Here is a 14,751-nt window from a genome sequence, read left to right on the forward strand (position 1 = left end):
ATTTTCCATATTAAATTACATGTGTACTATTAATACAACTATTTACTTGAAATAAAAAAACATGTCTTGGGCTAATCCCTCATTAAAAATAGCTGTAGATTAATATAGAAGAAATATAAATATTTTCAGATTAATTACACAAATGCTTTGCAATAACATTCTTCTTTACGTTGTAGTCTGTCACCAAAAAAATGATTACAAAAAAAAACATGGAATATCAAAACACATACTTCATGTACTGACATGATTTGTGAGAGAATGATTTAACATTTTAATTTTATGCATCTGCTCAGCTCATAATAATTATTTGCAGTATCTTTATTCAGATAATGTTGTCAGATCATGAGGGATAGCTGTGTGTAGCCCTGTTGTGTTTTAGAATGCACGTTCAGTAACTGTGATGGGAGGAAAACTCTAGTCCATGATGATGAGGAAGGGACTTCAGGCAGTTATCAGGACACCTAACTGGATTTCTTCGTTCCAGCTAACGTGAGCTCGTACCTAACGGAGAAAGAGAAAAGGAAATTTAACCTCAAGTCACTTATTTCCACTCTTTCAGTTTAACTCAGACTGTATGTATAAATCACACGTAAAAAAAAGAGAAAAGGGGAGTTCAGGAAGACCCTCAATCCCAAACTGATTTAATGGAAGCAGGAAACAATTTACTCTGCGCACGTTGAAGAACACAATGTTTAAATATCATGAAAGGCTAATTCTGCCACATGTGAGCTGTCATATTTGCAATTTAGGCTCAGCAGATCCTGCTCAAGTGTCTGCGTTGGATTTCTGACTTCATTAAATGTTCTACTGCAGTTTCCTTGGCATCCCTGTTCCCCAGTTCTGAGTATATTGGAATGAAAGGTGTTTTCCCAAAGACGCGGGGGATGTCGTACCAGTCTGTGAGGCCTTTGACTAGATCCATCTGGGCTAAATCTACCAGCACCTGAGGACAAAAACACAGCACAGTTACAGGAGCTTACAAACTCTTGCTGTCCATCACTTTTAGGACCAGACAAACAGACCTTCTTCTCTCTTGTCTGTGTGCATTACTGACCCTTACCAGATGGCTAGCCGCTAGTTAGCTTAGCCGCTATGAATGCTGATTGTAGGGAAGTGGGCAAAGCCTCAAATATCATCAAATACACTTTTCTCCAAAACAGTCTTAGCCTGCATGAACAGAACTAGAATTGCGCTTAACATTCACCATGAGAAAGCGTTGAAAATTACAAGCAGTGTAATTTTCTAGTCGGGCACATACCCGGGACTACTTTCCTGACTGGGTGTAGTGATTTGATGCTACGTCTGAAAAGTTTCATCGTAACTTTGGTAAATAAAACAAAGACTTGAGGACTAGAAGAGCGTCTGCTGTTACCAATCATAGCCGACCTTGGAAGAGAGGATGAAGAGTGTGTTTAAAGACGTCTTTCACTACTAGCATTCATAGCAGCTAAGCTAACTAGCCGTGCAGTGAGGGTCTAGAGCTCTGTAATGCAGCAGAGAGGAGAGACGGGATCTTTCTGCTTGTTTAGCCCTAAAAAAAAAAAGGAAAATTAAATTCCCCAAACAGTTGGCATGTTCCTTTAACTTTCTCACACACACACACACACACACACACACACACACACACACACACACACACACACACACACAAAAAAAACACTGAACTACAACGTGTCAGTTTGCCATTCATATCAGTATGTCACAAGTAGTCAGTCAGAAGAAGCACTTCGTACCACACCAATGTCCTTCCTCTCCCGTGTGTGGAACATTCTATTGTTTTTCACCGCCACGTCCAACGACCGAGTTTTTGCTTCCTCGAGGGACACATCAAACTCGAACCTGTGATGAAAGATTCGTTAACATAGAGAGAACACGAGGGCATGTGATGAAGATTTCCATGTCCAGGGAATGTACTTGTCGTTGAAGATGGGATTGACTGTCCTCTTCTTGACATGTGTCCTCTTTCTGTGTCTCCAGGACTGGTCGGGGAGCAAATAGAGCCTCACATACGAGTCCGTGCCGTTCTCACTGCAGCGGAATAAATTCCTGCAGATGACACCAACACAGACACGCAACGTGCTTAATTTCCACTGGTTCTTCTGAATGTTAATACGATCTAAAGAAAGGGAAATTACGCACGTTCAGTCATAGCAATTCTCCCATTTACTATCTTTCAGTCACAGAATTCACATTGGATAAATATTAAAAAAAAAGTGCTTTAGATATTTTTGAAAAATGCTGAAAAATGAATTATTTTAAAAAAGGGGACAGAGTGACTCATGATGCTGTCGGTGATAACAACACCATCACGATGCAGCAAATTCTTTAACAGGCACAAAAAAAAATTCCTCGTCAGTGTTAAATAATTTGTTTCTGTAACGCAGTTTTTATTGGCGTACCTGCAGGAGTTAACCAGGACGATGAGTTTGTTCCTCAGCGTGGCGTAACGTACGGTCAGGTTGATCTCCCCTAGAGAACCCTGATGTTTCCTCAGGGCCCTGCAGAGGTCATGAACATTCTGTAAGGTGAAGTTCTGCCACAGCACGGGGACCAGGAAGACTTTATTCCTGCTCTATTTGTCACAGACAAAGAGAAATCCAACATCTTGCTAACCAAACTCACTCTGGATATGAAGCTCTGTCTGAAATATCGAAACGTGACGAAGCGAGGGAGTTCTCCGACAGCAGGCTGTGGGAGTCGTAGCGACGCATGTTGGTTTTGGCAGAGGACGGCCCCCAGGTTTCAGCCAGGATGGAACCACGGTGATGGGATGGATAGTCTTTATTTAAGCCGTTCTGGGGATCCGCTCCCTGGGCCAGAGGTGAGGTCTGAACCGTGGGAACATTACTGGAGGAAAGTGCTGCAGAGGGGGAGGAAGAGCCTTCCAGGACGGTCTGTGGTGCTGGTTGTGGTTGTGGAGGCGTGAGGATCACCTTGGGTGGTGGCTGCTCCAGTGTAAGAACCTATGAGTGATGTGAGAACATGGCTGACATTAGAACGTTCTTGGTCCATTCAACAGGCACATCATGAGTTGGTGTCATCGTCATTAGGATGCTTCATGTGACATTTGACACGTTAGGGTTAGAGAGAGAGAGAGACAGACAGACAGACAGACAGAGAGAGAGAGAGAGAGAGAGAGAGCCCACCCTGAGAGTGGCCTTCAGTTTGATGTGGCTGTTGGCCCCAGAGCGCTCCAGAGGGAAATTCTGGTCCAGCATCATGTTGGAGGTGTTGAGGAGGCGACTGAGGGGCAGGGTGAGAACGCCCAGCTGGGTCTTACTCTCCTGCTCTTTGACCTGCAACAACAACAAGTACAAATACTGAAGTAGTGGCTGAGTACATGTGAGCAGCATCGCGGGGTGTAGTTCTGCACTTGTGCTCTCTTTTTCTAGCTTTTATTAGGATGAAACTGAGGGAAAATGACAGTTAAATAGAGTTTTACTAACTGACATTTATTAGAAAATAATAAGATGGGCGAGCTTCTCCACAGCGCAGCCATCTTGTTCCATATCAACTCCTGACTGTCACGTATATATTTGGCCAAAACAGGAAAATGTGAGAATACAGTTACAGAAAAGTAATCTCAAATTATGGCCATTTACTGTTGGTTTGTCTGCGAGCCGGATTACACAAAAACTACCAGAGGGCTTCTCATCTAACTTGGTGGAGGACTGATCCAGCGATCATTTTCAAGGTCTGGAAGTGTTGTCGCCACCCCCACACACACACACACACACAATTCTTTAAGAGCATGAGATTCTTATGAGGGAAACCGTAAATGTCTCACCTGAACCAGGAGCTGCTGCGTTTTAACATCATGAACAAAGAAGGTGAAGCCTTGCTCCCACGCCGGGTCTTTGGATTCATACACAACCTGAGAAACGCAGAAACCACATGGCGGTGAGGGTGAAACCGCACCGACCGACATCTTTGCTTTCACACACACACCCAGAAACAAAAGTGGAGCTTGCTAAAGTCAAGCACGCTGCAGTCAGTACCTTGCTCTTCTGAACGTCCTGATCAACGGAAAGTTCCACCAAGGAGTTCGGGTTGTCGACTTTCTTTGTGAGCTGAAACCGAAAGAGTGAAGATCAGTGAGACGTTTGTGAACATTGATTTATGACTCATCCATTGACTGCATGTAAAAAAACAAAACAAAAACAAAAACAACATATTTCTGAAAAATACACTTCAATCTGTTCCTTTTTGTTCTTTTTCCTGGTCATTTTTCATCATTTCTTTTACTAATTTCCTGCTAATATTCATGGTAATTTGTTGCTCGTTACTTTTCAGCGGCTCCGCTTCTGAAAGAAATCAAGCGTATGTTCTAGGAGACTAAAATGAAAACCTGAGAAAAGCCTAAGAACGTTAACAACAATTTGATTAAGTCATTAATTTATCTTTTTGAGGGAAAGGCCTGATGCTGCATCAGATTTCTTGTTTAAATACTCTTGTGAGTTTTGTTTTTCCCACTTTCTCAATCTCAGGAACTGGCAAAAGCCTTGGGAAACCTCTTACACGTCATTGTCTTGTTTCTGTCAACAGGTGAGCGAAAATATTACGTGTGTCAGCAGCAGAGAAACACAGATCCCAGGAGGAACTCTCGCTCACTTGAGCCTATTTGAGAGTTTGTCAACACGCAGTTTTTGGAATGTTTTACATTCCACACTAACACACTGCAGATGCGCCCAGGACACGTGAAACAGATGTTTACGCTGGTAAATAACACAAGTCACTGTTATAAGCTAAGAATGTGGATGACAAACAGGAAGTAGCTACAGCTAGCGTGTGCCAGGGTAGGTTATGGACTGTAGTTAAGCTTCCAATGGATAGACCTGAGTCCCTTTAATATTCCAGCAGGGGAAAAACTGAGATTACGTGAATGAGATTACAACATGACCAGGCGTCAGAGTGGCAGGATCTACAGGAAGTTACAAATATTGCTGGACGCAAACCTAAAAGGGATCATGGTCATGTCACAAGAGCACAGATTCAATCAGTGGGGCCGGCTGCTTTTACGTTTTTACGATTTTCCTCCTCACAACGAAAACCTCCCCGTTCAAAAGAACAAATGCCAAACGAGCTTCAGGTCGAGGGAGAAATGACATGAACACCAGCCGGTAACAACACACCCAGACCAACGGCATGCAGCACGCACCGGACAAACAGGAAATACCGGAAAGGTTCAGCTGTAACACTCAGAGACACCTGATCACACCTGGCTGACTGGTTACAGTCAGAGTCTTGAAACTATCAAACATGTTCAGTCACATGGTGTCAGCACCGAACCGTCATGCCACCGTGCTTTCTGGTTAAAATGACTACTTCTTGGTTGTTTCTCCTCACAAAAATCATAGTCTTCCTATGAGAAAATGTTGAAAATTGTGCCTGGTATTAATAAAGCAGTGAGACGAAAATAGAAGTAAACACTGAGGCAAACACAAGGATGATTTAACCTGTAAGAGGATTTCAAAGCCATCTTCTTACCCGAGATTCCTTCTGGTGCTTCCCGTGTTTCTGGTGCTGCGTGATCTCACTGCGGTCTTTCTGCACACAAACATCCCGTCAGCAGGTTTGTTCTCTCACATACAGACACAGACACACACACAGACACGCACACAGACACACGCACACACATGAGGCCACTCACAGGCAGGTTGGTGGCGCAGTCCAGATACACCGCTAGCATGGCACAAGCATAGCCGTCCAGAGACTGAGGAGAGAAGAGCAGGACCAAGACAAACCCAATCAGACTGCTGAATGACAACTTTCAGGGCTGAGGAAGCAACACGATCAAAAGACTCCACTACACTCCAAAAATATCACCTGCTTCTCATCCCTTGACTGGGTGTCACACACCTTGAGCTAAAATATGTCAAACTGAACACAACACATGCGTCACAATAAAAATCAAAATGGACGATTTACAGTATGACACTGACAACAGTGGGACAGCCACTCACGCTCCAGGACAATACAGAGGACATACAGAGGAAACTGATATGCGAGCGTTGGATGTAAACTGACGGATAAAGAGAGTGCTGCCCTTTAGCTCAAGCTAGGGAAGTTAGCGTAGCGTTTCCAATTCCTTAAAATCAGAGTAGACTGCTGATCTGCTGCCCCCTGTTGGTTTGGAAACTATTATATGGACCAGTTTTCGAGTTTTACACTCAAAAACTCAGCTAACCCACGCCATCAGGACTGCGCAGGGGGTTTGACTGGATTTCTAGACTTTCCTGGATACAGGATACGGCCGTACCTCCTTCAGCAGGCTGGCGTCACTCTGAAGGGACAGCCAATGAAGCTTGAGATGAACTTCGCCATTCTGGACATCGTCGAGAGGAAACCACTAACACAGAGAGAGAGAGAGAGATTTAAGACTTCAGTTAAAGTGAAACTGAAAGAAAACATGCTGTTGTTCCAAAATATCCAGATATTCTTTAAGGAACATTGAGGAACTCGACAGGTTCGTGCTCTATCGGATGGAAACAGCGTAAAATCTCACCTGGTCCATTTCTTTCTCCCTCTTTACTTCCCCAAGATCAAGGTGATACCTAAAAGCAGAAAGTTCACGTTATGAGTGAAAACAAGCAAAGAATAATGCATTAATTGCATCTTAATCACTATCAGTCATCAGTTTTCATTCTTCATTCGGCAGATGCTTTCGTCCAAAGCGACGTACAACACAAGCAAGAATTTAGACTGGAGGGAAAAACCTTAGTAAGTACGACAAACTGGCTTCTGGTGGTGACCCAGGACCGGGGCAGCCGGCGAGAAGCCTGAACTCAAACAGTTCTGAGCCTTGTATCATTAGAGAGTTAATTACCTCCCAATGAAGTCGTCTTTATCTGTGTCCTCGTCGAACAGCTCCACCTCCAGCTCCTGTCCTGGAGCCTCGTGGACCACAAACTGCAGACAAAAACAGGAAGACGTTCAGGAGACGGAACAGCCGACGTGGCGAGACACACGGCACCAGATTCATAACAGATTCATAACAGATTCCACAGCCGGTGGGATATTAGATCATTGTTGAACAACAGTAAACAAACTGCAGGAGAGAAAAAGAAAGACAGTTTGTCTTGAGCTTCCAATTTAAAAACCGAGGACACGCGACATTTGCTGGTTTCTATGGATCCCTGGAGGGGACAAACTGAGAGAAAAAAACCAGGGCATGACCTGTATCTTGTTCCCTCAATTAAGTCATTTTGTGTCCACAAGATACAAGGTGTTCCCACAATTTATTTCAAGGGCAAACGATTTAACCCCCCCCCCCCCCCCCAACTAAACTGAGAGAGGTTATGTCTTATGGGCTGGATTCTTCCGCTCTCTCGATGGCCCCTCCAGGGTTCAGGTGCTGGGAAAAACAGGTTCCTCCAGGAGGTCTGAGAGACCTCCAAACCCACCTCATACACTTCTCTCCATACTGGGTGTAAATTCTCTTTGACCGTCCTGCTCTTGAATTGTTTGGTACCAACTATGAGTTTTGCGTAAGGGTCAGATTTGCCCTTCACCATGCCCAGCATGTATGTATCCTTGGCAACCAGGTCTCTGGCCTCCAGCAAGTGGACTCTCACCACCCCCTGAGGAGCAGAGACAGGAATCAGGTTTCAGACCCGCAATGTTGTCTCACTTGAAAGAAAAACTAGATCTCTACCTGCTTAATTAACATCAATGGTCCAAATAACATTTTAGAGGAGGAAAGCGTGTGACTGAGGGGAAGAGCAGATAAGAATCTCTTACATACACGAGGTAGGGGGAACCTCATCTGGTCCACTTTGACCTGGTCTATGAGAGGGAAACACATGCGGTTGGGCAACACCATGAAAGAGGCAATGATGTCCATGATGGTCTCCTCGGAAAAGGAACTAGAGGGGGACACGAGACAGGGGAGAGCTAAGCAGCCAACATCTCGAACATTACGTGGTGTTGGGGAGCTCCGTTCTGTTCAGCCAGTCTAAGGCTGGATTCAGACCCAGTCAGGCGCTGCTGCAGGTGTGGGCGTGTGTGTTTGCATGGCGTGAACTTGGAAATGGTGTCACTGCAGCGCTGCTTCCCCTCCAGTCTGATCTCCTGCTTCCCTGATTGGCTGCTGCCGTGTGACATCAGGTTGTGTTTCTTTGGCCCCGACCCCCACAGCCAACACCAACCATCTCCATTCACACGAATGAGACAACCTGAGTTTTTGCCGAATTTGATCTGAATTCGTCATCAACTATGCTTTTTTTTTTTTCCCCCAAGTTTTGTCAACTGAAACTAAATCAAAACTCCTTCTAAATCATGAACTGACAAACAGCTTAATTAAAGTGATGTGCATTTTAGTCAAAACACCGCCCAAACCCCTGAAGACAGCAGTTAAGGTTCACCACAAGGGAGTTTTCTTTGACTGTTGACTACGCTTGGACTTTAAGTCAGCTACAACTAAATAAAAACTGGATGAGGATGGAAACTAAAAAGAACCTGTAGCAAGAGACTAGTAAAAATAGCCGTCAACTTGACTCGGCAGGTTGTTCTGTGAGGACCCACCTGAAGCCTGGGGAGTCCAGCAGGTTGGTCATGCCTGTCCAGTTGATCTCAAGGGTCTTAAAAAAAGAAAGAAAAAAAAGACATTCATCATTTTAAACTTATCAAAACACACGACTGGTTACAGTGTTGTACATTAAATATCTGTATTCAGACTCACCGGGCGGCGAATGAAAAAAAAGGTGACCCCTCCCACCAAGGGCGATTGACCAATGAGAGGCTCCAGAATGACCCTGATGACCCCGTGAAGCTGGGGAGACGAGGAGGCACATCAATATGTCTACTGATTCACTTCTAGACACGTTTTTGTTTTTCTTTGAGAACCGCAAGAAGAATCCGCCGGTTCAAAGAAACTCACGGTAAGTCCTTTGACGCCAGCTACGATAGATGCCGTCACCTCCGTGTCGATGTCCACGTCACTTTCGTAACTACAAAGGGAGCGATGCTGGTAAATGAGGAACACAGAACCCACACGTCTCTCACTTAGAACTGAGAGACCAGAAAGCAGTACAGCGTGGAACCAACCATATAGTCATGTCCAGGATCACCTCCCTGTGGTCCACCTCGTGGGTGTACGCCTTCATCCCAGTGATCCTGAGGGGCTGCAGACGGAGAGACAGTCTAGAGGAACCAACACTAGAACCTCATCTAGAACCTCCACTCGTGGCCAAGGATTCAACATGACTCATTTAAAAGGGTGTTCCTTTAAACCAGCCGGTTTATCGCACGCAGCGGTGAGAACCATCCGCTCTGAGTAACTCATCTCCAGGACGCGGGAGCAAAAACCTCTGTTCTGTCTGGCTTCCGCGTCCTGATTTTTAAAGAATTTTACAACAAATCGTGTGTTTTGGTTTGGTTTTATCTGTTATTAGTGATCATTTTAATCCCCTGCCTTGTGCTTGTATCTGTTTATTTGTAATAATTTACGGTTGTCCTAATCATTTCACATCTTCATCATATTTCCTCATCGTACATCATATTTCAACGTCTTTTGTTTGGTCATTTGGTTTTAAAGCATTTTGAATTTCAAGTTGATTTGTTTGAACGGTTCTTAATGTATAAAACTTGATTGACTGATTACATTCTATGCCTCAATCACGTTGAGGTGGCTTTGCTTTAAATATACATCTAAAAAGGGCTATTAAAGCAGGTGTCAAGGTAGAAAAGGGGGCTAAAATTCAACTCACGACGTGCCCGAAGTGGATTTTGGTAAACTTGAAGGTTTTGAGTGCAGAACTGGAGAGTCGGACCGATTCCTGAATGTTCTCTCTGAGGAGCTTCTCCATGTACATCCCAAAGAAAGGCCAGGCTTGCTCCAGCACCTGAACACACCGGACACAACAGGAATCGTAACACTACACCTACACAAAACAGTGACAATATCACTTAAATACAGGAAATAGAGGTTACACCTGCAGCACATTTATACGCTAGAGACACACCTGGCAGCCATAAACCTGACATATATGATCAGCCAAGATGTCGCCTCGCCACGAGTGGGCAGGTTTGTAACGCCACTGTCTCCTGGGGAACCCTCACGGTCCGAATCAGGTCAACCATGACTAAAGGTTTTAATCGTTACCTCATTGAGGAATACTACACTACCCATAATCCTCAAGAACAATCGACCGATTGGTGGAGCCCACTGTTGCCATGGAAGTGCTTACTGAACTTTCCGTTTGAGAGAAACACAGTCAGAGTAACGGGACTTGGCTTTTTTTTCATGGATGAGAAGATCATTTTGACACGTGAGCAAGCAGCAACACAAGCGGTCATTTGCAAAGCCGTATGGGGTGAGTAGTTCCTGAACACTTATGATAATTATGTTCATAGTCTTGTACCTTAACATGTGGGGTTTTTTTTTTTCTCCCCAATTTCTACTTTTATTTTTGTTGTTGCAAAGAATCAAATATTTTCTGGTCATGGTTCATCTTCTTGCTGGTTAGCTCAGCTCCCAGATTACAACGTTTTATGTGAAGATTTGCTGAAAAAAAAATCAACGGAGAAAATCAGGAAGCGTATAGAACGCGGGTGCTTGTTTGAGAACTATAATGCTGGGGTTCGAAATCAGAATCTGTTCAGCTGAAACAGCAGAGCAGGCGGAAGTGATACTTTACCTTATTGAGCCAGTCGACTTTCTCAACATCAGGGAAGTGGATCTTTGATAAAGAAAACATGAAAGTAACATCAGATGGATTTTACAGTCAGTAGGAATCACAACACACCTTGATTTTATATAAAACGGTGGCATGCAGGATGAGGATTATATTAAAAAGGACCGTTCAGATTGTTTGAGTGGGATTGTCAGTAACGGCCATCGATGGTCGGGGTCTGAACCTTCAGCAGATGTGAGTCAGCGCATCTTCAGTACAGAGAAGCCGGAAGTAGAGCCACGCCGTGACTCAAAACTATTATGCAGAAAAGAAAACCGAAATAGAGTAGCGCAGGAACGAGTCCTGACGTTAGCATAGCTGAACATCCAGTGACCTCCTGTCAAAGTCAGTGGTTTGACTGCTGAGTGCTCAAGTCACGCTAGAGTCATTTTATGTTTAGTTCCATATCATAAAATTCATCAGCAAATATCACAATGGTCCACTGAAAGCTATTCAAGTGTCTTAAAAAAAGAGGTTGGCTAAAGAACTGGCTAAAAAGCAGAGCTGACAACAGAAGAAGTGTGAAGCTTAGCTGTGGTGAAGCTGAAGACGGAGGTGTCGCTTGATCGTAGCATAACGTTAGCTTTGGACTTTTAGCAATCATGCTTCGAGACATCCTCGAAATGGTTTTGTGAAGTGAAGATAAAATGAAAGGAGCGAGTCTCTTAAACTTTTATTTTCCACAGAGCTGATTTTCAGTAATCATCCAATGTAAAAAAAACAAAAAAACAAAAAAAACATTTGCCTTTGGTGGAGGGAAACCGTGGAGAGGCTAACATCTGGTTCGGCTTAAAAAACAAAAAAACAACTACCTCATCCATGAGGTGCTCTATAAATGCCAGTATGACAGTGAAAGTAAAGCAGTAAAAATGTCACAAATAGAGCGTAGATGTAAACAGAAATGTACAATTTACGTGGACATGTTCTTTCTGAGCCATCTGTCGGGTAACGGTGAACTACAGCGCATCGACGACCTCTGCACAGAAGACCTGCTGGTTCACACCTGATTGTGTGATTGTGTGTTTAATTATGAATTATCTATCATTCAAAATAAAAATAAAAAAATAAAAATTACAATTTTATTAAGTCCATGCTGGCAGATCCAAGACAGACATTTATGGCATTACGTGGTTGAATTACTGACGCGGAGAGGGACGCAGTATTACTTCCTTCTTACCCAAGCTTCTTTGCTGTAAACCAAACTGTAACAGAAGTTTAGAATTAGAGCTGGGAAATTATCACTATATATCAAATACAGTCTGACTGTGACATCGTATTGTGGATTTTTTTCCGGAAAAAAAATATTCTGCAAGGGAACAGCATCTACTTAAATAACTCAAACTGATTGAAGTTAAAGGGAAATGAAAATGGCCGAAACTGCCAGTAGCGTCAACATTGTGTCTAACATTAAAAACTCTCTCTAAGTATTTCCTGGTCAAAGTATCAGATGTTACAGCAAAATATAAGGCAAGATTTTTTTTTTTTTTTATCCTAACAAGTTTCACCCATCACACTGACACATCATGGCAAATTTGTATTAAACTAAATTTAAATACAATATATTGCCAAAGACAAGTCTCTGAATCCACTTCAATAATTGTTAGGAGACTCTAACTTAATTTTGCGTGGGAAAATGTGAATGTACGATAAATAATGAAATACGACTAATCTGTTGGATTAATGATAATCTACCAATGAAACAAATGGTATGGATTTGTGAAGTGATTTGCATCCAATGTTGAGTGAAAACGGATGATAGACAAACTGAATAAATGTATATTTTGAAACGCTGCAAAAAAAAAAGTTTCGTTAAAAATCTGCTTATACTTCAGATAAAATCAACTGACCTCAGTTCAGCTTATTTTACTGTTTCAAATCAGGTACGGAAGCCTTGAAGGGGTGTAAGCACAACTATTTTACAACTGTGTAAAGATCATGACAAGTAAATTATTGCATGATCTTGAGATTTTTCATTTTTAAAAGCTCATTTTGTTCCAATAAAGTGTCGGTTAGTTCATAATCTTGGGATTTAAAGCATCTCTGTACTGTGAGCAAACTGCGATATAACATTTGTGAGTTTAGCCGCTCCCGGCTTCCATACTCAGTGCTCTACATCAGCGTTTCTCAGTCCTCCAACACACCTGATTGAAATGAGTGGCTCATGATCAGACCTCAGCAGAGCCTAGTGACGAGCCGAACACTTGAATCGGGTGCGTTGGAGCAGGGACACGTCCAAAACATGCAGGGCAGTGTAGCTTGAGGAGCAGGACTGAGGAACTCTGCTCTACGTCACATTCTTCTGGCGTTGAACAGCCACTCGCTCTCTCTCTGCCTTCCTAGTTCCCATGAGTCACATCTGACGTGGGTGTGGTGCAAATTGGGACGACGAAACCTGCTGCAAAACTCTGCTTGCTCGACCCTTCAACTCTGCCGTGTCATGCAATTAACCTGACTTTGTTGTCAAGGCAACAGGTTGATCCAAGGGTGTTTTATGCAGTTTTATTTTTAAGTTTTGCTTTGATTGACAAGTTCCAGTATTGGACAGTTGTGAGTTTCTGCCTTGTACCTTAAAGCAAGACAGCATCAGGCAGTGGCGTAGCCTACATCATGTGTAGTATGACGTAGAACATACCCATGACGCCATCTGTAAGGCTCCTTGCAGCTCCTTGTTGATCACTTGTGATTCGTTGTCCACAAAGTCAATGGCGGTTCCGATCCGGGAGTCTTTCCACTGGCGGTTCTTCTTCCACCAGGTGATCATGACCATGCACAGCAGCACCCAGCTGATGCTGAGGCCCAGGTAACCTGTCAGGTACACGGGGTAGAAGAGCAGGATGGCCCGCCCGAAGTACATGAGGAATTCCATGAGGAGCCGGTTAACAGCGGACGGGCTCAGGTTCTCCGCGCTGCCGGATTCGGGCAGAGCTCTGGCAAGCCCCGCTCCCTCCGCCGGGCCGCCTGGAGGCATCTGACCGGCGGATGACATCGAGTCGAATTCCCGCTTGGTTCCGAAATTGTCAGTGATTCCAGCCTGGATCTTCTCCCTCGACGCGCCTCAGTTGTGTGGAGCTTCCCACGGTGGAATAAAGCCAACATCCACACTCCCTAGAGGTGCAGCAGGCCGGGACACTCTCCGAGCTTCCGTGTTTGACACAGGTACGTAGGCACACCTGAGCCCATGGGTGGGGTGGGTGGGGACGCAATTCCAGCAGAGGGAAGTTGGTTTCTGACTCGTAGTTCACTGCCGGTGTTGTTTTTTTGTTGTTTTTACACCAGTAAAGGCGGTGTCATAGATGGAAAAAAAACAAAAACAAAACTACAACTATGTATTTGTAGTGGTAGTTGATTCACTGATATTGAGGATAAACTTGATCAACAAATATTAACGTGGTCCAACACGGAGCTTGGACCCCCTTTGACCCCTTCCAAAAGTAAAGTGGACAACAACAACCACTTGTAACAGGCAGGTCCAGCCCAACTAGGAACATTTAAACATATTGCGCACCTCAAATAGTGTCCATCCATACCGAATTTAGTTTGGCCCTAATGGGTTCTCACTCGCAGAACCACGCAAAGAAAAAGAATCCCTTTTGATATCAGCACTTCATGGGTTGAATCCCCTACAGATGAATGCCTGATCCACACCCAAGCAGCCAAAATGCAGCACTTTTTAATTTATCAAGAGATGATTATATATTCTAGTTTGTGGCTGAGTGCTGATGCAGTCTGACCAGCAGATGAAGCCAGAGAGACGGTCTCTAAGAAAAGCTCTGACACCGTTCAGGGCCCAGTGCTGTCGATGGGACCCAGACTCCACATCGGGGCTGAGGCAAGAGAGGGCACTGCCCCCTCAAAGGAGCGTTGTGCCCTCTCAAATGAAAATTTAAGAGTTTAGGATGTTTGCTGAATAGGTTACCCACAAAATGATTGTTTAAAAATGAACGCAATTATTCGCACTTGTTGTGGCGTCCGGTGAAAAAGACACAAGTTCAGCATTTGCTCATCTCTCGCCCTCTGTGTGTGTGTGTGTATTCGTGTAGTTTCACATGCTACGCCCCCCTAACCCCCCCCCCCCCAC

At 44.0% G+C, this 14,751-nt stretch overlaps 2 protein-coding genes across 3 annotated transcripts in view; one reads left to right on the forward strand and one right to left on the reverse strand.

The window, feature by feature from the left end:
* esyt3 (extended synaptotagmin-like protein 3) lies at positions 1-13,837 on the reverse strand. Of its 2 annotated transcripts, none has more exons than XM_086219696.1 (23): positions 13,306-13,837; positions 10,638-10,679; positions 9,708-9,842; positions 9,046-9,122; positions 8,879-8,948; positions 8,681-8,770; positions 8,524-8,579; positions 7,745-7,865; positions 7,404-7,580; positions 6,827-6,909; positions 6,506-6,554; positions 6,260-6,349; positions 5,651-5,713; positions 5,488-5,547; positions 3,999-4,070; positions 3,788-3,874; positions 3,147-3,296; positions 2,623-2,963; positions 2,400-2,498; positions 1,915-2,046; positions 1,734-1,839; positions 894-943; positions 1-501 (listed from the first exon to the last, which is right to left on the reverse strand). In XM_086219696.1, the coding sequence occupies exons 1-23, from the start codon at positions 13,657-13,659 to the stop codon at positions 462-464; spliced, it is 2,544 nt and encodes an 847-aa protein (XP_086075822.1). In that variant the 5' UTR covers positions 13,660-13,837; the 3' UTR covers positions 1-461. The 2 variants fall into 2 exon arrangements, with proteins under 2 accessions (XP_086075822.1, XP_086075823.1); XM_086219697.1 differs by lacking the exon at positions 13,306-13,837 and adding an exon at positions 12,815-13,285.
* Positions 13,362-14,751, forward strand: part of parp9 (poly(ADP-ribose) polymerase family member 9) — a 24,065-nt gene continuing 22,675 nt past the window's right edge. Inside the window, exon 1 of the mRNA XM_086219700.1 lies at positions 13,362-13,829. The gene's annotated coding sequence lies outside the window, so the exon portion shown is untranslated. The remainder of the gene's footprint in view (positions 13,830-14,751) is intronic.

This window comes from Aulostomus chinensis, chromosome 12 (assembly GCF_037954235.1).
Source record: "Aulostomus chinensis isolate RoL2024-O1b breed Wild chromosome 12, RoL_Achi_v1.0, whole genome shotgun sequence".
NCBI lineage: Eukaryota > Metazoa > Chordata > Actinopteri > Syngnathiformes > Aulostomidae > Aulostomus > Aulostomus chinensis.

Bases quoted from the DNA above. Each gene is read 5' to 3' on its own strand.
- esyt3 (XM_086219696.1), bottom strand. From the start codon at position 13,659: ATGTCATCCGCCGGTCAGATGCCTCCAGGCGGCCCGGCGGAGGGAGCG. The intron at 9,843-10,637 runs GTAAAGTATCAC...CGGTGTGTTCAG, and splicing joins AAGTCGACTGGCTCAATAAG to GTGCTGGAGCAAGCCTGGCC. The intron at 8,949-9,045 runs GTTGGTTCCACG...CTCCCTTTGTAG, and splicing joins ATCCTGGACATGACTATATG to TTACGAAAGTGACGTGGACA.